Source organism: Pseudopodoces humilis, chromosome 7, assembly GCF_049639895.1.
Source record: "Pseudopodoces humilis isolate 2021_Gansu_Grassland_sample_001 chromosome 7, ASM4963989v1, whole genome shotgun sequence".
In the NCBI taxonomy this organism is placed as follows: domain Eukaryota; kingdom Metazoa; phylum Chordata; class Aves; order Passeriformes; family Paridae; genus Pseudopodoces; species Pseudopodoces humilis.
In genome coordinates, this window is record NC_142206.1 from 29,272,129 (window position 1) to 29,296,472 (window position 24,344).

A 24,344-nucleotide genomic window follows, 5' to 3' on the forward strand; every position below is an offset into this window, starting at 1 on the left:
CCAAAGGCTCCCATGACATGGAGGGGCTGTGAGCGTGTCAGGAGTGGTATCGTGCACATCCTTTGGGGCACCCAGGTCTGAGGGTGCTCCCTGGATCCACAACCACCACTGTTTCTGAGCAAGGCTACAACTCAGCAGCAATTTGTCACAGCTGGAGGGATTTTCTGTGTAGCAAGTAGCCATCAAAACTAATTCCATGTCAGCACCAGGAGCCTGCCACTTGCTAAAAGTGGGCTAAGTGTGCATGTTCTCTTCTAGTTCCTTCAGCATCAGCCAGGGCAAAGGACTAAAATATTTCCTTCTCCAAACAAATTAATTTTCCCTTACTGCAAGGCTTCAAGCTTCAAATACAGTGTATCACACTACTCCCCCTTATCCAAGCTTGATATATGTGATAAGTACAATTATTTAACCATCTGTGATACTTTTGAATGGCTGAGAATTTTCTGTCCTCATTTTGGAGCCCACGTTCCCCCTACACAGGCAGGAAATACAGCTCTGCCTGCACATTCTTTCTCTTAATCTAAAATAAGTTTCACATTAAACCACACTTGATCTGTATTTGAGTAAGGAGGAAATCACTGCAAGAGAAATTTAGAAGAAGAAGAAGCAGAAAAGCAGCCTTCACTGACATTCCCCACATCCCTTCATGGGTTGCAGCATCACTCTGAAGTACGACACACTTGATCAGAGAGAGATCTAGAGGGCTGCTGCTCCAGGCTAAAGGAGTCTCTGAACATACAAATCCTTTGAGAGTTACAGGATTTTCCAGTCTCTTCCAGCCCATGTTTAGATACCCAAAACCTTTCCAGCACCTTTTCAGCTCCCCTGAGCAGCCTCTGTGTAAACAGATACCCAAAAAGAATAACTGTAATTGTATCCCTGAATCACAGGGATCATATTCCTGCATCACAGGGCATGCCTCACGTCAACTGGGGAGAGGGAAGAAGGGCCTTAGCTGCAGACTCCTTTTCTCTGAGCACTTGGGGCTGGACTCCTTGGTTGGATTCAGTAAGCTTTTTGCTTGCTGGGAAATCAAACAGCTGTCTTCAGGTTATTGAAATGTGCTTGCCATAGCACACATTTTGTTTTTGACGTGCTGACTATTGACAGTGCTCCAGCTTTTAGTCACACCTGCTGCACTCCTACCTTTCAATCTCCTTCCTCTTGAAGCCTCCTCACCTTCCTCTTGCCCACAACAAGCATGTGGTGTGCCTTTGGCAGAATCGGGGAAGGAAAGGAGAAATTAAAACAGTGGCTACTCCCAAGCAAGTTACAATCCAATCACTCTCTGGCAATCTTTGCATTAAAAGCCTACTCCTCTACTTTGCTACAAAAGCCACAGCAATCTCATCTTCTTGCCGTGTTGTTTTTATTGCTGGTAAGATTAGTGCACCTAAAAGCACAGCCCATCTCTGCCACAAAGGGACCTTGAACGCTCTGTGAATTTCCCCAAAGACAGAGTTCTGCTGAACATGCTATCGCCCTGGTCATGGCTGTGCTTTCAGCAGTGACTGACACAAGCCTCCAGCATTACTCCATCAAGGCTGAGCACCAGAATCTCTTTTGAACAGGGCCTAATTCTGTTGCAGGGAGTCAGTTTTCTCACACCCACCACAAACAGCTTGTTTTCAAACCCCCTTATTAACATGGAGATGTCAAAAATATTAATTCCTCTTTTGCATAACTTAGATAAAAACCCCCACAACAAAAAAACAGAACCTCTTTTCCTCATGTTGCAGAGGCAGGGGCTGCATCCCCTGTGGGCAGCCACTGATGTGTGGAAGAACAGGGAGCTCTCTCCCACCCCAGAATTAATGATGAAGAACAAATTAGAAGAGCAGCTCTAGGAGAGGACATATTCCACCACTCTTGGGTGATTTCCACAGAGAGGTCTGAGGCAGGGGTGCAGTCAAGAAGAACTCAAGGGTAAGCAGAGTTCACTTAGTATTTTAAGCAATGCAAAGTTTGCACTTTTCAGGATACAGCAAAATAAGAGCACATGACCCTGCTGAGTTATTTATTGCAACACCTCTGAGTTAGCAAAAGGTGCCTTTGTTACCCCCACAAAATGGCATTTATAATTTTTCTTCCTCTCAAGTGCCAGATCTGCCAACAATGGAAAAAAACCCCAGAATCTGTACATGTTGGTTCAAGCACTACAGTGTATCCTGCAGAGAGCAGGAAGGACTCACAGACCTGACTGAAAATTAAGATGGATCTTTCTGCATTTTGGCTATAGAGTTAAGCTTACAGTAAGAAGTGTTACTTAACACAGAAAAAGGGATGTTATCTCAGTGCACAGAAATGCACTGCAGGTTGTTTAACAAGCCTCACATAGTGGCTGAACTCATGGTGACTGTCACCACAACAGGCCACCTCAGACCCAGCTCTCAGGTGACTCACTACAACAATTCCTCTGGCTTGGTCATTTCACCCATTCAAAGCCATGCTTGGACTACGTGGATAAAAATTGTACACAGACTGGGTGAAAAACTGCAGAGTTGTCCTTGTGCATGAGGAAGAAGATGCCAGAATTAATGCATCCTTCACAGGCACACCAGCACCAAGGTGCACCGAGGGTCTAGGCAAGCCCCTGACTTGGACAAGACTTTCAGAGCATGGGCCACTTTCCTGGGAGGAAACCTCTCCTTACTAAATACAACATGAGCCAGCTTCTGTCCCTCTAATAACCACAAAAAGTGACTGCACTGAAAAGATTTAAAACAGACTATTCCTATGGAAATCTATCATCTTATTTCCATAGAGATACACTAATATTACACTGAGTCCTAAGCAGAAAGCCTGCCTCCTATCTGGAGCTAAAAAAACCCCATACATACAGCTGAAAATGCTACCAGCCTATGTCACTTGTGTGCCACACATAGCAATGCACAACACACACCAGCAACCATTTATCCTTTAGTACTGACTTCTGACCCCAAGGGCAATTTCCATTTCTTATCCACTTTCTCTGCTTTAGAAGCAGCACAGACTGGGGGCAGCAGGGCTTGGGCTGCCTTCCTTTCTCTGACATTTACTTCTGCGCAAGAGCAAAGCCTTGGGGTAGCAGGCACTTCAGCAGGAACCACTCTTCTTCTACTGGGGACTGAAACAGCCTGTGCATCTCACAGGGAGGATGACATTAACCCTTAAATCTGTTAACTGAACCTTTAACAGGAGCCATCCTTCACACTGTGAAAAAGTAGCCAAGACAATGCAGAGGAGAATCAACAGGCTTCACATTTGGCAGTGTCTCTGACAGGAACAACAAGGAATGTCTTCAGAGGGAAAGGAAGTTCCCAGGTGTTACCCAGAAAGTGGAGATGGTGAAGAATGGCCACAGGCTTTTCAGGGCCAGTCTAGCTCTTCTGCAACTCCTGAAGTAAAATCTAAAAGTGTAAACCATCCTATATTTTCTTCTATTCTCAGACACAAGAGAAAAAGTTAGTGAACTTCTCTCATTGGAGGAAGTTATTACCTCATTCCCAGTTTTCCCAGCAGAAGAAAGCAATCTAGGATTACCAGTGGAGGTTATTTGAACAGAGCTGAGTTGCTCCCTAAGCCATCTTCCGGTTACTGCATTGCGTTAAAAATACGCACAGAACATTGAAATCAGTAATTTCTGTGTCCTTTGGAAGGAGACAGTCACTTAATTAAGATGCTGTGGTGCACAGACAGCTCCGTGCTGACTCTGCCAGGGAGATTACAGGGTAGTAGATTCCTGTGCAGCAGGGAATGACTGATGGAAAGCACCTCCTCACAGGTGGCTCAGGGCACGTCTCGCTGGTTACACAGAGAGTTCTTCACTGACTGCAGGTAAGCAAGTGGGAGCTTTCTACTTCAGATGTGATACATTCTGCTTTAACTTTATACACAATTTAAAAGTGGAAGTGGATAGCAAGGGTGAAAGCTTTTACATACAGCCAGTCCTTCTGAGAGGTGATGTTAAGTATGTAACTCAACAACTCAGTGAAGCAGAGGAACTGCCCTGGAAGTAAATGAGAGTGTCACAATGATTTGTTTGAACTCCTGCAGAGACAATTTAACATCATTTTGGTGACAGTGCATCAAGAACACACAGGAATTCATTCTAGTGTCAGCATAACTTTTATTTACCTATTGCTGTCAATATGAACAGTAAAGGAAGACCTGATGTGGCTACCTCCTGCATACAATACTTCTGAAGAGTCAGATATTGTGGCTTTGATGGTAATAGAACAAAAATGCTGTGTTCACAGGCCACAGGGTGATTTTTCTGACTGCCTGCATTACAGATGCATTCCCTAGCTATCCTCTATTCTGTCCCTTCCAGCATCACCTAATATAGACCTTGTAACTGGAAAATAGCTAGAGATGATTTGGAAACAGCATAAAGGAAAAAAAAAAAACATTTCTGTATTGTTTTATCACAGCCCTTCAGCCTTGTAGGAGCAAGAATTCATTTGTGGCTTTCTAGCATATAAACACAAGTAGGTAAACCACAGAAGGATTTGCTATGCTAAGGAAGGATGGAAACTATCTTCTCCTACCATATCACCTGTTATCACAAAAACATCATCCTTCAGAGATGGATCTTCTGATTGGATTAACCCTCCCAAACGCCTGGCAGAAGGATACTAGTCAGTAACTGACTGAAATGGGAAGTACAGGCTGTGCTTTCAAAGCTTTTCCTCTGGTCACACTTGAGGGATTCCATCCAGGAGGATCACTCCATCACAGGATGCTCCTCCACCCAGCATTAACCCCTCCCCTCTGGCTGGTAAGCCAAGGTTTGCTTCCCAGCCTCATTCTTGACTTCTCCTTAGGAACAACACTAAGTTGGTAGGGAATTGTGTAGGTGGCCAGAAGCCAAAGGCTGTGAGCGGACACTGCCACAGCCTGAATGGGACAATAGCAAAGCAACTACCTGTGTGTCACTGGACATACAAAATACCCAGGGGTCCTGGTGCTATGAAAGGTACAGTAAATCTGCACTTTACCACCCCCTAGCCATATTTCTGCTGCTAACTTTATTCACCTTTGTATTGTCTATTTCTTTATTTCCCAATTAATATGCAGGAGAAAACAGGGTGTCACTCAGAGTGTGCTTATCCTGTGCTCTGTAAGCACCAGGCAGTGCTGTTTCTACAGCACAGGTAATTATTAGCCAACTTCTTGCTTAAAATAGGTGGGAGAGGCTACAAGGGGCTCCACAACAAAGTGACTCCTCTCCTGTACTCCTCTTCCACAGCCCTGACAGCCTGCCTGAAGTGGTAATGGGTTTTGTTGCTGGACAGTCCTCACCCTCCTGCCCTCCAAATCATTTTACAGAGGTATTGAGGAAGCCATCAAAACTGAGACAAAGGCTTCTTCACACTGATGAATAGATAGCCAATAGCTAACACCTTCCCTTGCACATATTCCCCTGTTCTGACACAGCTAGACATCCCAGTGCAAAAAATGTGCATAGGTGGCCCTGGAATGTTCTGCCCACCACGAACACAACAGAACCCTCTCTCAAGCTTGCATCAATGCCGTTGAGTTGCCTATAAGCTTTTCTCTGTACATGATCCTCCTTGGATCCAAATCCACAGCATACTCCTGCTGTCTTCACCTTGTGTTGTTGCTGTTTGCTTGAAATGATGTAGCATCAAGACAAAAAGTTTGGCCCTGTGTTTGATACTTTTGCCTATGCTCGGGAGGCTGGGACTGCTGCAATCTTCAGGAAACGTGCCCCACCAAAGTGCTGATTGACTGAGGGTGTGCAGCGAGCCATCTCCTAAAGGGGATCAGGCAGAACAGGGTAAGCTGTGCTCAGCTGAGGAGATTACACTAGCTGGGACATAGGCTGCTAAAAGGCTTCCTCAGAAGCACTCGTGTTTGGCAGACAGACTACACAGGGAAGGAAAGGAGAGACACTTCCTAAGCTACGGTCTCTGGTTCGCTTTTATACCAACTGTGGCATCTTGGCAAAACACGGCTGAATGTAAGCAGCTGAAGCAAACAGGTCTGGAGTGATCAGCAGAGAAGGTCTGCCAGGCTGCAGGGAGCAGTCAAACTAAAGCAAAGCCAAAAACTGAAGGGATTGCCTACACACAACTCTCTCCCACCTTCCCCACCAAATGCCAAATCTCCCTTCTGGGCCTAGTGCCCAAGGCTGTAACTTTTGCAGAGCGGAATGGCAGGTTGATCTCAGCAGCCCCCTCCCAAGAAGAGTCACTTTTTGTCCCCTGCAGCAGAATCCTTTTGTGACCTCATGATTTGATAGATGGTTTTCCTAAAGCGCTGGTCCCGGCTCAGTCTTTTGGCTGCTTCTTTCAGCTCCTCAATGTTTTCAGCTTCTGCATGCGAGAAGATGAAGGACTGCGACTGTTTCACTGAAACAAGATCAGCATAGAAATGTAAGCACTCTCCATCAGGGACACAAACTGAAGATAAAGCTTCAACTAGAGTTCACCAGCCATGTGACCAACATGACTGAGCTTAACTCAGTCTGTGATAAGGCATTCTGATGAAGTCATAATTAAAGCATGTTTTCTTTAGGGACCCAGGACCATCACAGAAGTTTAGCTTTCAACATATATGAAGAAAAGGGCAACAAGTGCACAGGCTCAGTGCCTGCTCTCTGGGAAAGGAAGCTTCAGGTAGCACTGTGGCTCCATTCTACTGCTGAGGAACATGCAACACAAAGAACATCTGCAGACTTTACTGCTCTGCCAGCCCCATATCTGCTCCTGCAGGATGTGAAGCAGAAGGCTGCCCGATACCTACTGTCGTTCCATGAAGCGCTGGTTCTCCGGCAGCGGAAGCGGCAGCTCTTTATGCGGCGAGTGGCAGCCTTGTGGATGTACACAGAGTTCTTCATGATCACAGGCATCTTGGCCTCCAGCTCAGCGTTGCGGATGCACTCTTCAAAGAACTCTGGGGAGAGAACACCAATGTAACAGTGAAGGGACTGACACTCCAAGCAATGAACCAGTCACAAGGGACTGCACTTGTTGATGGGCTGAGCCAGAGAATGATGACCTTCCTGAACAATCCATAAAGCTTCAGAAGGTCATCAGAAAGAATATTTTCAAATGTTCATTTTCAAAGGGACAAAAATCTCCAGTTCCCAACAAATGCATGCTCAAATTTAGAAAGAACTGCAGCCATCCATTCCACATCAGTAGTTTTCACAACTGCGCATGATTCAACTGCCAAAAGCCTTTGATACTGTGTTAAAACTTCTCAACTCTAAAGCCTTGCTCATCCTACTTTCTTTGAAGGACTTCTAAAACCAGTCAGGTCTAACTGGGAAAGAAAGGTGTTGGCAACACCAGCACAGGCACACATGTCCAGGCCACAGCAAAGCATAGCACATCGTTACATATATTATGAGCTCCAAGAATAGCCCCGTGTCCAAACTCTGACATTATTCCATCTTGATCTGCTTTTCCTGGCTCATTTCCCCTCCTATGGGTCTGAGCACTAGTCCATTACTTTCTTGCTGTCCTGCCTGTTGCTGGTCCCTTGCTGTTCAAAGGCATCATGTGCCAATGTGCCCAAACTCTTCTATAAAGGGCAGGGCAGAGCTGCAGGAACCACTTGGAAGGACTAAGGCAACCTGTGCTGGGACTAATGTTACAGGAAACATCCTTTATTTTCTCTGGTGCTCTGTTCATCAGTACATTTTTACTCCTCTGAAGAAAACATCCCCTCAAATCTAAGGTTGGAAATATCAGTACCAGTTACTCACTTATGCCCTGTGAAGCTCTACTTGAATGCTGAGCTCAACACATCCACTTCAGCTCTGTTTTCTTACCATGGCTCTGAGCCAGTGGAATGGAGGTCAGAACCATGCCTGTTTTAGTCCCTTTAGAAATCTTATGCAGAAACAACTGAACAGTACTTGTTTTATTTAAATATAAATTATTAGTATGTGAATAGATATAAAACTATTTATACATTTATTTATCCCTATTTACCTAACAGTGCTCGGAATACCGCAGGAGTTTTTGACTTTTCTGTATTGGCTCAGTACATCCACCCTTCACTGAAATGAAGCCTTGACTGTACAGACACAGCATCTTCACAAACGCTTCTCCCTGCACTATAACTTGAGCATGGAAAACAAGCAAGATTTCACTCAATTGAAGCTGCTAATGGCATTTCCCAAGCCTGAATGAAGACAAATGCCAGGGGGTAATGTCCTCCAAGAGACCCAACCCAAACAAACCAAAGAAAGGGCAAAGAAGCAGGGATAACCTGTGAAGAGCACCAGTCTTACACCTGACCCATGCACTGCAGTGCTGGGCTGATGCTGTGATTCAGCTCTGAGTAAAGATCCAAACTCCACCTTCTGGGTCACCAGCACGTTGCTACAGCAACGACGGGCCTCCTTGAACTGGTGATATTCTTGTAACTAAGGCTGAGAAATAAAGCCTTAAGGGGAATCAGTGGACTCCTTATAACTCAGACCTAGACAGTAGTCAGTTTTTATAGCTCTGCCACGGCTTCCCTGTTTGACATTTTGGAAAGCATTTGCTCATCTCTAGGTTTGCCTTCCACCCAACAGAGAAGGCTGGAATAATTTCGTGCTCCTTTGAGAGGCAGGAATAATTTCAACCTCCTTTGAGAGCAAAACACCAACTACTTGCATAGCACATTATGGCTCCTCAAAGGGGAGGTGTGGTGGGGGTACAAGAAGTTGGGAGACCACATTTATGTGCAGCTTTGCTACTTTGGAATCCTCTTTTTGTGTCTAGGAAGATAGGTAGAAATATTTCCTCTCTTGAGTTTGCTCATCAGTAGAGAGGATGGATGACTAACTTACTTCTCAAGTTACTGACATCTGCTTTCATCTTCTTCTCTTTCTCCTTGTTGCAATTCAGAGAATTTAAGCCTTGCTCCAAGCTCTGCAATGCTTCCTCGGCTTCTCTCAGTCTCTTCTCCAGATCCATGCGAACCTTCACTTCAGCCTGAGGAAGAAAACAAGAATTGCTGAAAACCAGCTTGTTTCTCAGTAAACATCCTGGTAACTCACAAGGTCTGTGAGGGATTTGCCATGGATGAAAATGAAAAGATAACAGTGATGGAAGTCCTTAGAAATGTTACAAGGCAGCATAAAGTTGTTGCTTGTGTCTTCAGACAGAATTTCAAGTCCAGACTATTATAGTAATTCTCCTTTACTCTGACTTCATTTTTCACAGTTTTCCTCCCATTGCATAAACCATATGGAATCAGAGATGGTATTTCAACACATGAATTTGTGCTAATGCAAGTACTTGCAGCTGAGCAGGAACAGAAGGACATCAATCCAGCTGAGACAGACTTGAGATAAAGGAAGTCAATTCCCACAAAGGGATGTACAGTGCTTAGTTTCAGAAGCAAAACACAAGAGAAGTTAGAAACACAGTACTAGTTTAGCAAATGAGGAAGACTACACAGTTTGGTCAACTTAGCTTTAGTCTGGCCAAGTAGAAGGTTACAGCATAAGAAAATACTGGAGGTGCAGGGAAAATAGTAACTCAGGGTTTTTTTTGACAAAATATTTATATAAGAAGGTTGAGTGCCAAACACCCAATTATTAACATAACCTTTACATTATTTAGATTTAAATAAAATACCATACTTTGTCCAGTTGCCTTTTACCAGATTAATGTATTGTCTGTTACAAAGGAGAGCTGGTCCCTCAGCTGAATTCCTCTGCTTTTGAACCCAAGTTCTTGCAGAGTTTACTGAAGATTTAAAAGTCTTAAGGTTGATTTTCTAAGCACAAGTGAGGAGGGAAGATGTCTACTCAGTTCTGCAACATCCATATTAGCATTTCTTTGAAATCATCTTTATTCTTGGTTGTGTCTACACAAAAGAGGTTGTGCCCTCTTTTACTTTTTTTTTTCTTCCCTCCATCTATAAATTATCCTTTCACAGTAGCAAATTAAAAGACTTATACTGAACGGATTAATCAGGTTTCAGGATACAAAAATAAATAGTAGTACTACAAAGATAGAAGATGGCTATTTCATGTGTTACTATATCATAGTGCCTTGGGTAGGAAGAGACCTAAAAAAATCATCTCATTCCAACCCCTCGGCCATGGGAAGGGATAATTTTCACTAGACCAGGTTTCTCAGAGCTCCATCCAACCCAGTCCTGAACACTTCCAGGGATGGAATATCCACAGCTTCTCTGAGCAACTTGTTTCAATGCCTCACCACCCTCACAATAAAGTATTTCATTCTAATACCTAATCTAAACCTCTCCTCTTTCAGTTTGAAGTCAATCCCACCTGTCCTATGACTACAGGTCCTTGTAAAAATTCCCTCTCCAGCTCTCTTGTAGACACCTTTAGGCACTGGAAGTACAATAAGGTTTCCTTCTCAGAGCCTTCTCTTCCCTAGGCCAAACAGCCCCAGCTCTCTCAGCCTGTCTTCACAGGAGAGGTGCTCCAGCCCTCCGACCACCTTGGTGGTCCTCCTCTGGGCTCACTCCAACAGGTCCATGTCCTTCCAGAGCTGGGTGCAGCACTGCAGGTGGGGTCTCACCAGAGTGGAGCACAGGGACAGAATCACCTCCCTCGCCCTGCCTGCCACTCGGCTTTGGATGCAGGCCAGGCAATATGAAGCACAGCTAATGAAGATTTATGACCACAATACGAAAACTAAATAAAACCAAGAGTTTGGCTTGGATGAACTGAAAGAGAAAATGGAAGCACTCTGAGCCCAGGGACAGCAATACATGACATATGCAGGGGATACCTTGAGGTCTCTCTCTGCCTGCTGTTTCTCTGCAGTCAGCTCCGAGAGCGAGTTCTGCAGCGCTTGCGACTGGGAAGAGTAAAACTCCCGCTCCTCCTCCAGTGCTCGAGACCGCTCCTCATTCTCCTTCATCCTGGTGCATGGCACAGCAAAGAGAGATGACCATTCCCACCCCCACACAACTCACAGGAAGAAAAGGAGCTCAGTATCATGATGCTGCATGCTCAACTCCCTGACTGCCCAGAGCAAAGAGATGCTAACAGGAGCACTGTGTGCTCCATTCCAATGACACAGGCATTGCTGGAGAAAGCCAGGTGGACAGCTCTTGAATAGAACACTCTTAGCTCCCAGATGAGGCCCAGGAGCACCAAACACTCCTTATGGACAGGCCATGAGCACCTTCACATGCCCAAGGCCTGGTTTGAAAGGAGCAGGCCCAACTGGGAGCTGCCCTGCCTCACTCTGTCTCTTTTGAAGGGTTTGTGACCTGAACTCCTGCCACTGGAACCAGACAAACTTCCAGACTTGTCTGGTGCTGGCAACCAAACAAGCCAGCAGACAGTCACTTCATTTGGCACCACTAAGCCTGAGCAGAAGAGTCCTCTTTCCCCACTTCACCTTTTCTCTGCCAAGAGTTTCTCCTGCAGAAGTTGCTGCATCTTCTCTTCAATCTGTCGCAGGCTGCAGTGCAGACCCCAGATGGGGCTTTGCTCCTTGCTGGGGCTGGTTGAAGGTGGGATCTGGCTCTCATTTTCTTCTAGCATCTCCAGCATTTGTTGTTTTTCCAGGGAGAGCTCCTTGAAGAAGGACAGAGATTGTGAGTATCAGCCAAGTCTAACATTTCTGCTCTTGTTCCTGCCTGGTTCTTCCTGAGTGCCTCCATCCTTACATCTACATGCCTCATCCTGGTTAAACACAGGAATAACAAAATTTGGGTTTCATTTCATACCTGCTTCACAGGGAGCAAGCCTCCACCATAGCCTTTGCCACGAAGGGGTGAACCAGCAGGGCCCTTTGATGTGATACACTAGTAAGGACACAGGGCAGGGACTGGAACCTTGTGCTTCCCTGCTGCATCACAGGTGCAGGCAGCTTCCCTGCCTTCCCTGCTCCTTAGTGGGAACGGGAAGCACCTCCTCTGTGGGGCTTCTAACTGCAGGCAATAGGACACATCATGCTGTTTGCCTCTAAGAGTTCAGTGTGCAATTAGGCTTCCATAACTTTCCATAACTTTCCAGTTCTTTTTTTCATAACTGTGGGCAAGGAGAAAAGCTCAAAGCGAGAGATGTTTGGACGAACATGCAGGATCTGACACAAACATTAGAGATGACCTTGCAGCTTCAGAATGCCAACTCTGTGGAAATTTCACAAACAATATACATTTAGAAAAGACACTTTCCACAAATCCACCATTAAGGAAAGATTTTAATACATCGAGACTCTGTTTCCTAGATTCCCATGTGGTACATGATTTCCTTGGGAATCATGCTCCTTTCTGTGAACAAAGAACACCCCTATGCTGCTTCAAATTCCACCAGAAGGTAGGGAGGTGTAGTCAAGAAAAAAAAAAAAAAAGCTCATCACAGACTTGCAGTCATGTTGGCTGGAAAGGACCTTCCAGTAGGCTCTTGTCCAGCCTGCTGCTCAGAGCCAGTCTGTCAGCACAGCAGGATATGGTCAGCTGTGGCTCTTTACAGTCTGAAAACAGTCCACAATGAAGGTTCCTCAGCCTTTCCGACTGCCTGCCTGCCCATCTGGTGAAAATTCTCTCCCTATTATGGTTATTGTCCTACCACCATACTGCCTGGTACTGCTGAGAAAATCTTGGCTCAGTTGTGCTTTGTGTCATTTCTCATCCTTTTCTTCAAGGGATTTTGGTGTTCCTATCAGCTACCAAATGAACCTGGTCATCTGTACACCACTTCAGCTCTGGCATTAGCAGATGCTGGACTCATTCCATGGGACAACATTACTTTCAGGCCAAAATGCTGTCAACTCAGAGGGGAAGAGTGATCACTCACCTCTAGGGTGTTCTGTAAGGACTGTGTCAGGCTTCGCAACTCTTTCTTTTCTTCCTCCACTCCTTTAAGGGAGCAGGCTGTGAGCTCCAGTTCCCTAAAGAAGCAAAAAGGGTGACAACTATTGCAGGGGAACAATAGCCCCAGAGACCGTGCCCAGCTGTGCGGGCTGTGGATCTCCTGGTGCAGGACCTGCAGCCATCAGTTGGTACAGCCAGTCCTGGAGAGCCAGGAGTTTGAGGAAGCATCACATCCTGCCTTGAACACAGGTCCAGGAACTACACTGTGCCTCCTGATCATCAAACCCAACTTTACTGTGCTTCTCCAGCAAGGGCAGAGCCATGGCTGCAACTCAAAGAGCTCAGGCAGGGCAATCACATCCAAGCAGAGCCTATGAGAACAAAAATGGTTTGCAAAATCACACTGGCTTTTCTGAGATGTTACTTAGGGAGAAAAAAAAGAAAAAATATAAAGAGAGCAATAACAAAAAATGCCCTTTCAACACTCAGGGCAAAGCACTTGGATCCTTCTCTGCCTAAGATTTGCTTCTCATATTTTGCATAGTTAACTTTAAAAATTACAAAATTAATCTTGGTGAGGAAACCAATATCCATTGTCATTCAGCTGATGGTGGAAAACCAGATCCAGGTGTCTGGACCCCACATAGCTGCTCAGTCAGTTGAACTAAGTGCCTCTCTGAAATCTTCTCTTGCACCTGTCCATTGCCATGCTACCCCAACTAATCTGGGGGTTGCTTGTGTCCCAGCACTTTGACATTGAATTGCTGAGTGCAAAATGAAGCTAAGCTGTATTCTATTGGTCACAAGCAACAGCAAATGCAGGTAGAGAGCCCACATCCATTCCTGTTTTGGTCAATGCAGCATCTCCTTCCTACATGCACAAAATAGGTGGATTTTACAGACTGTTTTGATTCACCACCACTTTTTCCCAGTGTGGGAGTTGTGTCCTTTCCTGCCCTGCTGCTGTACCGTCTGATCTCCTCCTGCTCCAGCCGCAGCTCCCGCACCACCTCTTCAAAACGCTGCTTCTCTGCTTCCAGGACCTGGTTCAGACGCTCAAGTTCCTGCTCCAAAAGAGAAGTTAGGAGAGGCTTCCATATTAAAAATACCTGGGACTTTTAACATGGCATTTAACCCAAGCTGTGTAGAGCTACAGGATGTCTGATTCCACCACACTTTTGTCCAGGGGCAATTAGAAGGATTTGAGGTTGGCTGAGGATTTTCAGACCTCCAGAAGTCCGAGCTAGGTTACCAAGCACCTGGAAATCTCAGACATGCTCCCTGCACAGGCCAGCTCAGCCACATATACACAGAAGGTCCAAAACTCCCTGGGGATGCTGGACTCATTGGTATGTACCATTTTCAGGCACCCATATGTGCAGATACAGGAAAGCCAGACAGCCTCAGAATGCAGCAACCCCAGAATTTCTGTGCCTGAAGTGTGATATTTCTGTCATCTCAGCCTTTCTTCTCACCCCCACTGGGGCAGGAAAGCACAAACCATTCGGTTACAGCTTTGCATAGTTTAATCAGCCTGTGACTATCTTTGTGCTGATAAAACTGTGCTCAGAGAGCACCAAATACCACAATCTGTCCTTCACACAGTGAAACAGTCTCTTCCCCCAGTCTAGAGGAAGCAGTTGCACCGAGACCTAGTGCAGATGGAAAAAGACAGGACCAAAACTCAACAAGGGTCCCTCTCCTGGTCAGGTCCCCTTGCAGCCATAGCTGCTGTGCAGAACTCCTGCTACAGGCCCATGCCAGTCACAAAACAGTGCTGGCACTGCATAAATTCATAGTAAGACTCTTGTTCCATGGTGCAGGTACACAGTTCAAGCTGCTTTCCCAACACAGTGCTCTGAAGCCTTCAGACTCCCAGACAGTCAAACCACAGTTCAGCAAGCTCTGCATTCAGTCCTTCACAGCACCAAACTCCTTCGAACTAACCCAGCCCCATCTGCTCTTTGTGGGCAATGGAGTTACTGTGCATGGCTTTGGGAGAGCAGAGATTTGTTCCAAGGTCTTCAGACAAAGTCATTTCCCTCCCTGTGGTTGTGGGCTGTGCAGCAGGCTGCCTCACCAGAGGGAGGTGTCTCTCTGCAAAGGCAAAAGGAACTTAGCCCTAAGCAAGTGTCCAAGCCACTTCTAGATTTCAGCTCTCCAGAAATGTGTGCAAGAAAAACACAGGCCTGAGAAGCCTTGGTCAGTATTGCCATCTTTTTCTAGGGAGAGGCAGTAATTTTGGATTAACCAGAAAAGAGCATGAGGCACTTTGCAATGTTGTGACATGGTGGTTGGTCCATGTCCATGCAGACTTTCCAACAGAGTAATAGGACAATCCATTTGCACAGCTATCTTGCCATGGCTGTGTGATGGTGCTATAAAAATTGGTATAGATTTGGATCAGTAAATATAAGGATGTGCTACTTTTATTATATTAAGCAATTATAAGTTAGGAATAGTTTGAAAAGCAATTATAAACTTGATAAAGCAACCTGGCCTAGTGGAAGATATCCTCCCTGCCCATGACAGGGGGGTTGGAACAAGATGATCTTCAAGGTCCCTTCCAACCCAACCCATTCTATTCTAAGGTAAATTAAGGTACAATAGTCACATCTAAGGGAGTGCTCTCTTGATTTTTCCTTAGTGCAGCATTTTTTATTCTCCCCATCTCTGTTGTGTCCAAAGAACAAACCACATTGATTTTTGTGCTCCTTGTTTTTCACAACAGTATCTCTATGCTAGAACAATGTTTGTTTACCTGCTTTCTAACTGTGGGGATGGATCTTAATTGCCACAATCTTCTTGAATCTGCCAAATAAAAATTGTGCAATTCAATCCAGTGAATCAAATGAATTTCATTTGATCTTCCTTCCTGGTGTTATAAATCCATATTGTGATATTGGCTTTCACAAGTATTAGGATGAATATTATATGTTCTACGCTTTTTGGCTATGTCTGTACTTTTTCTCTTGTTAGCAAGTTTTAGGTGTAGAAGAATTCTGAACATTAGAGCTATGCCCCTCTGCACAAAGCAAGATAACCCCAGAGGGCAAAGACAGTGGGGCCCAAGCTGTTATCAGCAGAAGGACAATGGAGCCCAGACTGTTACCAGCACTGACTGCTTGCAGAGAAAGGAAATCCATCCCAAATAAAATGATGATCAGAAGAAATAAAAATCTATGGAGCATGCTCTAAAAAGGCAGAACCAGGGAATGACCATGCAAAACACTTCTTAGAAAAGTTTGAATATGCATTAAACCCTCACAGCAGGAGGGGATAAAAAGGGTGTTCGAAAGATATCAGGTGTGTTCCTGGCGATGCGCCAGAGCACATGGCCATTTTAACCCTTTGCTTTATTTTCTTTGTCTCCTAATTGTCTTTTTGTTTATATTAAACTTTTTATAATTTATTAAGAGAGTGAACCTCATTTGTCACACGTTTGGTCCTCCTGGAATCAAAATGACAAACCTGCTGCATGGAAATTAACAGGGAAAGGGAGCAGGCGTACACCTCCATGACCCATTTCATGGCACAGGTCTTATTCCTCTCTTCATCCACAGGACCCAGAGGCTGTCTGGAAACTCTTGTGCATCCACAAGCCTCACTCCCTGAACACTGACATGCCTTCAAACCAAGTCCAGACTTCCCATCCCAGCCACATGGCAGTTGAAGGTAATTGGTTTGTGATGAACTCACCTCTTTTTGCTCCCTCTGCAGACATAGCTCTTCTGTTTCTTCCATTAGTTTATCTGCAAGCACACAAAAAAAAGTCCAAGCGCAGAGAAAAGTACTTTATATCCTCAGGATATTTACAAACAAGAAACACTAACTTTTTGAAGCTTGAAAATGCAGCATTCCCTATTCCTTTGTGTGTATCTGTCTGGGAGGCTCCAAAGGCTGAGATGGCACTAATGGCATGTTCTATAACTTCCCTCCTGCCAAATAACTTAATAAACTAAACCAGAATATTGCTTTGTCCTCCTTCTAAGGTTTCCTCTCAATGTTCTTAAAGAGCATTAATGAACCATCCTTCACCATCCTCTAGCTGAGTCAGGAAAATATTCTTATCTCTCCCTCACAGATAAGGAAGAAGGCACAGAAAGGTCAAGTGAGTGTAGAGAGTCACACAGCATGTAGCAGCAGACAGTTTTCCTGCAGCTCAGTGCCCCATCCTCACCTGCCTAGCCCATCATCTTCTCTTTAGCCCTTTGGAGAGCACTGACAGCTCTTTGTTGACACCTTGGGATGTCTCAGCCAAGCCTAGAAATCAATTCCTAATTTAGCCACAAAATTTCTGCTGTGCAGAGCAGTTCCCCTCAACATCAGTTGCTCTCACCCACTGAAGACACACAGGCCCAGCAGAGGCTGTGCTCTGCTCCTCACGCTGCAGCCTGGTGCACACCATTGCTGTGCTAGCTCCAAGCTCAGAGGCTCTGCCGTGGCAGCTCTCAGCCTTGCTTACAAGAACCTGGGCAGAAATGCTCCTCATGGTCAAGCCTTGGGTTCAGCTCTCAGCTCTGCCTCCTGGAAGCCACGGGAGCTGGGGCAGGCTGGCTGTAGCACTTCTATATTCCTCATGTCAGATGAGTGAGCTGCTACTGGCTTCCCTGGTACTGAGGACCTGACAATGTTACTGCTACTGCCCAGATTACCACTTCTAAGAGGCATGCAGACCTCTGCCTCCTGCCCAGAGCAGGGCTCCTGGTGCCAGAGAAATAGTGTTACATTACCAAAGCTCTGCTGAGCACCACTGCTGCCTGCCTTTCCCACACGTTCTCCCTCTTCCTCCTGGCCAGGACCCAGCATAGATGCACTTTAACTACACAGAGGCTCTCCCATCTTCCTTCTTCTGCCCCTCCTGGGGGGACCCAAACCCTGCACTTGATGGGCTTCTGTAAAGTCCATGTCTGACTGTGAAACCTGGACCCCAGCTGTGGATCTAGGGTGGATGGTAACTCAGTGTGAATTAAAGAAATTCCTCAGAGCAGTGCTCCTCCAAAGAACCTTGACCTGCTTCCAGGAACAGTGCCTGACCTCAAAGCTTAACTATAGGATGGACACAGATCATTGAAGGTAAGGCTAATGAGGCAGAAGCCTTAGCACTTATATAGAAATAAAGACAGTTCCTGTCAAAAGAAACTACCCAACTGTGACAATTGACCACCTCTGAATGTTCTTGTCATGGACCAAAGAACCCAGTGAAATATATATATTATATTTTTTATCTCCTGTTTGCCATAGAATGTGTATTCCTCTATTCCTCCACCACCTTTTTATTTATCATATTAAAGACCTCTTTAGGCTTTTAAGCCCTTTAGTTTGCTCTGGTGGTTGCAAAATAATGTTTTGACAAAACTTCCCTGTTTCTAATTTTCCTCCTGTCTCTGTCCCTTCAGGCCCTCCTCTCAGCATCCCCTGTTATTCCTTTGTCAGCTGTGAAACCACTTCTCCCTGCCTGCGTCGTGTATGAGCCCATCCATCACCTCACACATGTGAATGGTGCTCAGCTGGACAGGATAAACACGCCTTGATACTTGAGTTATGATCACTGTTACATGTGAGGCCATATCCTGAGATCAGCCCTGATCAGTGCGGATGCAGAAATGCAAAAAGCTCCTTAAGATTCCTCCAGTGGCTTCATGATAAGTAGTAGATACCATGAGCCCCTGCACAAGGCATCACTGACCTGAAGCACCCAAATTCCTGCTATCTAATTTAAAACAGATAACTCTCCAGATAAGTCACTGGGCCCACACTTATGACTCACAGTCCCGACATCAGAAGGTCTCTTAGACCTTGGGAATGCTGTAACTTAGGGGGCATCTGGGCTAAAAGAGCTATCCTATAGGCAATGTGGGGAAGAGATAAATGGACCTCCCAAGGCAGTCAGAGCATCCAAGGTATCAGGCCATGCAGAGGCTGGATCCTAAACAGGGGATTGGATTACATAATCTGCCTCTCTTCATACCTAAATTATTTTACGTTCATCTGGAGCAACTGTTCTTTCTCCACTGTCTACAGAGAGAGCATTGACAAATTAGCCACTGCCATGAGATACCTCAAACAATGTATGTAAATGCTCCCACTTCCAATATGAGCAGTGTGAGCAAACACAAAGAGTAGAGTAGTACTCAAGTAGAGTAACACCAAAAAACCACCAGCGAGGTGAAAAAAACTCATGTATGAAAAGCTGTGACCAACCTCAGAAGTACCAGTCCTGTCTGATTCAGGGAGACAAAGGTATTGTCTGTTTCCCTGTGAGCAGCTGAAACCAGCACATCCAGACCTCTCAGGGGTGGCAAATGTTGGTACACATGAGCCATGGAAGACTGCAGTGTGTTGGGCAGAGCATATTCCTCCTCCTTCACACTCCACACAGATGTCCAGATCCCACCTTAACTTTTGCATGTTTTGCCTCCCTTCAGACCTGAATTTCAGCTGCTCACTACTCAAGCTTCATCCAGAGAAAACCTGTATCCACTTAGCTTGACCACACTGACATCTCCAGGAAAAGCAAAATTACTATCTTAGCCTTTATAGTTTTTCAAAGTATACCTAAATATTCCTGCTTCTCCTTGGCCAGCTGTAGTCCTTGAGCTTCCAGGCTCTCGATCATGGCTTCTCCCAGTTGGGCATTCTTCCAGGTCCTAGGGAGAGCAGACACAAAGCAGGCAACGTGAGAGACCTGAGGGTCCCACAGACTAGGACAGGGGACTCAGCCTAGTAAACTATCAAGGAATTCAAACATGCAGACTCTCATCAGGTGGGACCATGATTCTCTAAAAGTTTTCTCCACAAATTAATTGGAGAAATTCCTCTGGCATTCAGTAATTTTTTTTTTTAAATACATGGGCTGTATGTCAACACCTCACAGCTATTCAAATGTTTTTTCCAGTGTTTTGGAGATTTCTATACTGAGCTTAATTTTGAAGATTCTCCAGACCAATCCAGCACATCCACAGCCTCCAACTGCAACAGGGTATATCTGGAACCCTTAAAATTACAGACTTTAGAACAAGATTTTAGCTTTTAACTCTAGTAACTTCCCACTGCCAGCAACATTGTCTTCTGCAGCCTTTCCAATATTTTGCTGTTAAGAGTCACTCTTCCCCTTCAGACTTCAACCACTTATTGAATTCTTCCTGTGGCCTTCTACCTTTAGTCTTTCTGGTATCCATCATCCATCCTGGAACCAGTCAACCACTCCTCTGCTAAAGTTGCAAGCCACTAGGACTTGGTGTCTGGCCCTACACTGAAGTCAAGTGCTTTTTCCTGAGAATGGAGAACCAGAGATAAAAGCCAGACAAGATGCTGGCAAGTAGGGAATGTTAAAGGAAGCAGGCATATTCAAAGAGCTCCTTGTGTTGTTGTAGGACCACTGGCCAGAGGATCTCAAGGTCTCTTCAACACTTCATGAAGCAAAGCTATAAAAAGGGCCTGTGGAGCAGATACACATTACTTATTGAGCTGACAGGCTAGGCTTTAATAGAGATATTAAACACCAAGGACAAGGACACACAAAAACCAAAAATAGAACCAGAAATGGAGTTTGCTGCTTCCTTCTCTTAATGTTTCATCAGAAAAAAAATCAACACATATAAAATGTGTAACATTAAAACATACATAAAATTAATTCCAGTCTGTTTATATAGATGTGCATACAGGAACAGCAATTGTTGCCCAGAAATTCTGCCATATTTGTTAAATCCTAAGGGATCTTATAAATATTAAATATCTGTGAAACTTACTGTACAGAGCCTCTTTGTGAACAAGTTGAAATTGCCAAATTAACAGTTTTCAAAATGCTACAATCTCTTATTTCAAGGCAATCTGTATTTTGTCTCTTCTAAAAGCCAGACAAATAAATTAAACACACACCACCCCAGGGACCAGGCAGCTCACAGCTCCAGCAGCCCAAGCTCTTTGCAGATATATGTGTTTGTCAGCTAATGAGGCTATTTCTAAAGTAGACAGGAAATTAGAACACTAATTTAAAAGGTGCTGTTTTGCCCACAGGTAGACATCTTCATCTTGAGTGAGAACATGTGGGTGTGAATGTGTTTTCTCACTAACATTCGCTGTTACAGGACAAATCTGATCCCAGAGAAACAAACAGGTCAAGAGGGGAGTGGGGAAAATGACAGAGTTTATCATATGATTACATGGAGTGTTTCAAAACATCTCTTGCCTTTAAGGTGTCTGTTTATAGACTCACCTTTTCAGCGCTCCCTCCCTTCCCCAGACTAACAAGATATTTCCCTGTCTGTTGCTCAAAGGTTACTACACCCACTCGTATCACTGTGTAGCATTTAAGCTTTTATCCCTCCAAATGGTGGCACCAATGCTGACATAACCTCAGCTACAGGGAGGTACCAGGCTATGACTTCAGCTGAGGGGCAAGCAAGGGCTTCTTTTATTTTGTATTTCTTGCCAAGTCAGTTTTCATCAGAAAAGGCTATATATTGCTTAAAGTATTGAAAAGCACAGGGCCAGGAAGGCTCATGGGACAAGTCGAAAGCCCCTGCATGAGAAAAACAACCACCCCAAAGCTGTAGAGAGTCTCCATCACATGCACATCTCAATCACTGTCTGTTCCAGTCCTTCTGCAGCACTGGGATATCTCTTTAGCTTTGGCTACATTTTACCTTTCTTGGGAGCACCTACAGCCAATTTTTGGAGACACTTAGCACTTTATAGTCTGCAGGAATAAGTACTCTGTTACTATTTTTTTCTCCCGCATTGCCCACCAAATTTACTTTCTACCAGTTCAGGGAATGCTGCTGTGGACAGAGAGAGGTTATGTGTGCCTCTCTCCCTGACCGGCAGCAGCAAGGCCTCTGGGTGGGAAGAGAGCCTGGCAGTCTGGGAGTCAAGGCTTTATGCATTTCCAAAAAGCTTTCACAAGCTGGCAGGTGTGGCAAGTCCAAGCCACAGCACTTTGGAAGTGTGGGGAGGCCATTGGTTTCCCTCTGCACTGAATAAGCCATTTCCCTGTCAGGGCAGGAGGCTTGGAAAGGAGAGAAGAACTGAAGGGATAACCAAGCAGACTGTGATGGTAGGGGTAATAACCAGTTGTGCAGGCACATACACATGACCTACCCCAGATGGAAGGAGGCAGTGGACAAAATTGAAACCAAGGACAGAGAGTACTTCCCAGCCTGGATTTGTTTCTCCTGCTTTGCCTATTTCCATATCTCAGTCTATGGAGTTTGTTTTGGGGTTGGGCTTTTTTTTTTTTCTTCGAAGTTGTTTGGTTTTGGTTTTCTGTTGGGGTTGGGTTTGGTTTTATTTTGGTCAGATTTAAATAACAATGAAAACAGCAGGATGATCCCAGCTAAGTGCTGCAGTGCCACCGGCAGTACAATCTCCATCTAGGAACAAAAGAACATTATAACAGATCGCCTAGAATAATTCAACTGTATTCTTTTAGCTTTTCTAGTCACTGCAGATCAATTTATTGGCCCATGCTTGCCTTTCTGAACTGCTGTTTAGCCCGCAGCCTGACCCTGTTGAATCACATAATCTGTGCTTTTCTTCCCATGCAGGCTACCATCAGCAGATGCATCAGCTACATGCAGACTGGCACGGGAGCTGCACCGCTCCCTGAAGCAGGAACAGAAGCAGAAGGGAGGAAAGGTATCTCAGGTGGATTTTCAACCAGGTGCAGGTGGTCTGCTGTATGGGAGCAGCTGGGCTTGATCCACCATAACATTAGGTTCCCCATTAATTACAAATTGGCATTCTGAGCCCCACAACATTGAAATTAACGGAGATATTGCCTTAGCATGTACACATACACACACACACTGATATTACAAGTTAAACAGCTTTTTTTCCATACAGTGACAAGAGACCACACATGTTGCAATGCAGCCAGGAAGGGCAGAGCAAAATGCTCATTGCTTTAAGCCTTATAACTGAATGGTAGGCTCTGCCCTACAGACCCAGGAAGTGTCTGTATCTCATTTGGGAAAGTCAAATCCCTGTTTAAGTGTTATCTCTTCCTGCATCTGCTGAGATTTAGAAGGAGCCTGCTCTGGTTTTGCAGGACAGCTGCTCATTGCACTGTCAGGCTCCTGGTGCTGGGGAACTGCAGAGTTGGAGTCGAATAAACTGCAAATCTCTGTCCAGCAATCTCAGCAGAGTGTGAACCAGTACTGAATGCATACAGCAACCAAACCCTCTCACCCCTGCAGGTGGGCTGGAAATGCTTTGTTAACACTGCCTCTCCTGGGATTTAGGGTGCCTCCACATTTCACAATTAAACTGTTTTGAGAGGCCAAATCCTACTGCTGCATGGCCTGAGCACCCACAGATGCGGGCAGAAGGAACACACACCCCACAGGAATGCACAGAGACACAACTGCATCACAACTACTGTTATTGATCAGTACTGTGCTGGTGAGGCCCCTGCTCATAGCAGGACATAGAGCCACAGGAGCAGCTGCCCACTAGCTTCATGTCTTGCCTGTTCTGCTCTTACTTTACCCCAAATTCATATGGAGAGGTTGTCTGGCCCCCACTTCTGTCAAGACTGCAAACCTTGCTTCCCACACAAAATGCATCAGGAGGGGTCCCCTTCAGACCCAGGTGCCACTTCTCTGAGGTACGAGAGAGGGGTGGCAGATGGATCAGTGTATCAGCACTTGGCAGATGACAGCCTGAGGTGGTGAGCAGAGAGCCACGCTGCACACACACCGCACAACAAGGTGGAAAGCTTTGCATCAGTTTTGGAGCACTCCCCTTCAGAGAAAGGATAGGTCCAGGAGGCAAGTGAAGCTCTCACGGTTCTTGAGGAGCTTGTCTGACTCCCCCATAGCCCTGCTAGTCAGCCTTCTTCCTCTTTATCCTTTACACATCTACAGAGCAGATCAAAGCAAATAAGGAATAGAAAGAAGCTTACACTTTTCCAGACTCCTGTAGCATCTCCAGCCACTGAGCCTGCTCAAACTCTGATTCGGCTGCTAGAACAATGTTACCCTAGAAGAGGGGAGGGGAGGGGAGGGGAAAAAAACCCAGATTAGAGACGCTGGTGCCTTATGCACCTCTGTGCACTCATGGCATGAACTGGATGTAGCTGTGGTGGGAGGAGAGCCCACCACAGTCTTCCACCTCCACAAGAAGCATCACACAGGAGAAAATACAACCTAGGCCAAACCACATGTTGGGAAGTGTGCACACAGCAGTCACAGCAGAAATAATACTGATAGGACAACATGAGCTCTAGGGCTCCTGAGAATCTGTCTACTGGTCTGCTAGTATCATAAAACCTGGTGTCAGAAAGTGCAAGTTTCCTTGTTGGTTGTCAAAGCAGCAGCAGAGCCTTGAGGGGACTTGGGATGGTGAGTCACCCTTGCTCTCAGAATGGTTTGTCCAGGGAGGATAGGCATACCTTGGAGGGGAGGGGAAAGACTGCCAGTCCAGCTCTGCTCATCAGCATTAAGCTGTTCTGTGGTGTTTGGAGCTTTTCAGAAGAAAAGAAATGTACTTACATGGAAGTCTTCATGAGAGATCTTTATGGCATAAGGCATGTTGGCCTCTTCCTTGGGCTCCACAATGCAGCCTCCCAGGGGTATAACACC

The 24,344-nt window shown here is 45.4% G+C and overlaps 1 protein-coding gene across 3 annotated transcripts in view; it reads right to left on the bottom strand.

The window, feature by feature from the left end:
* Window positions 1-4,133: 4,133 nt before the first annotated feature.
* Window positions 4,134-24,344, bottom strand: part of PLEKHD1 (pleckstrin homology and coiled-coil domain containing D1) — a 29,332-nt gene continuing 9,121 nt past the window's right edge. For all 3 annotated transcript variants that reach the window (XM_005522547.3, XM_014251888.2, XM_088058347.1), the window contains 11 exons: window positions 24,255-24,344; window positions 23,666-23,742; window positions 19,318-19,409; window positions 16,459-16,511; window positions 13,729-13,823; window positions 12,743-12,836; window positions 11,340-11,518; window positions 10,722-10,854; window positions 8,798-8,942; window positions 6,754-6,903; window positions 4,134-6,359 (listed from right to left, as the gene is read on the bottom strand). In XM_005522547.3, the coding sequence (XP_005522604.2) occupies window positions 6,199-6,359; window positions 6,754-6,903; window positions 8,798-8,942; window positions 10,722-10,854; window positions 11,340-11,518; window positions 12,743-12,836; window positions 13,729-13,823; window positions 16,459-16,511; window positions 19,318-19,409; window positions 23,666-23,742; window positions 24,255-24,344 (1,269 nt within the window). In that variant the 3' untranslated portion in view covers window positions 4,134-6,198. The remainder of the gene's footprint in view (window positions 6,360-6,753; window positions 6,904-8,797; window positions 8,943-10,721; window positions 10,855-11,339; window positions 11,519-12,742; window positions 12,837-13,728; window positions 13,824-16,458; window positions 16,512-19,317; window positions 19,410-23,665; window positions 23,743-24,254) is intronic.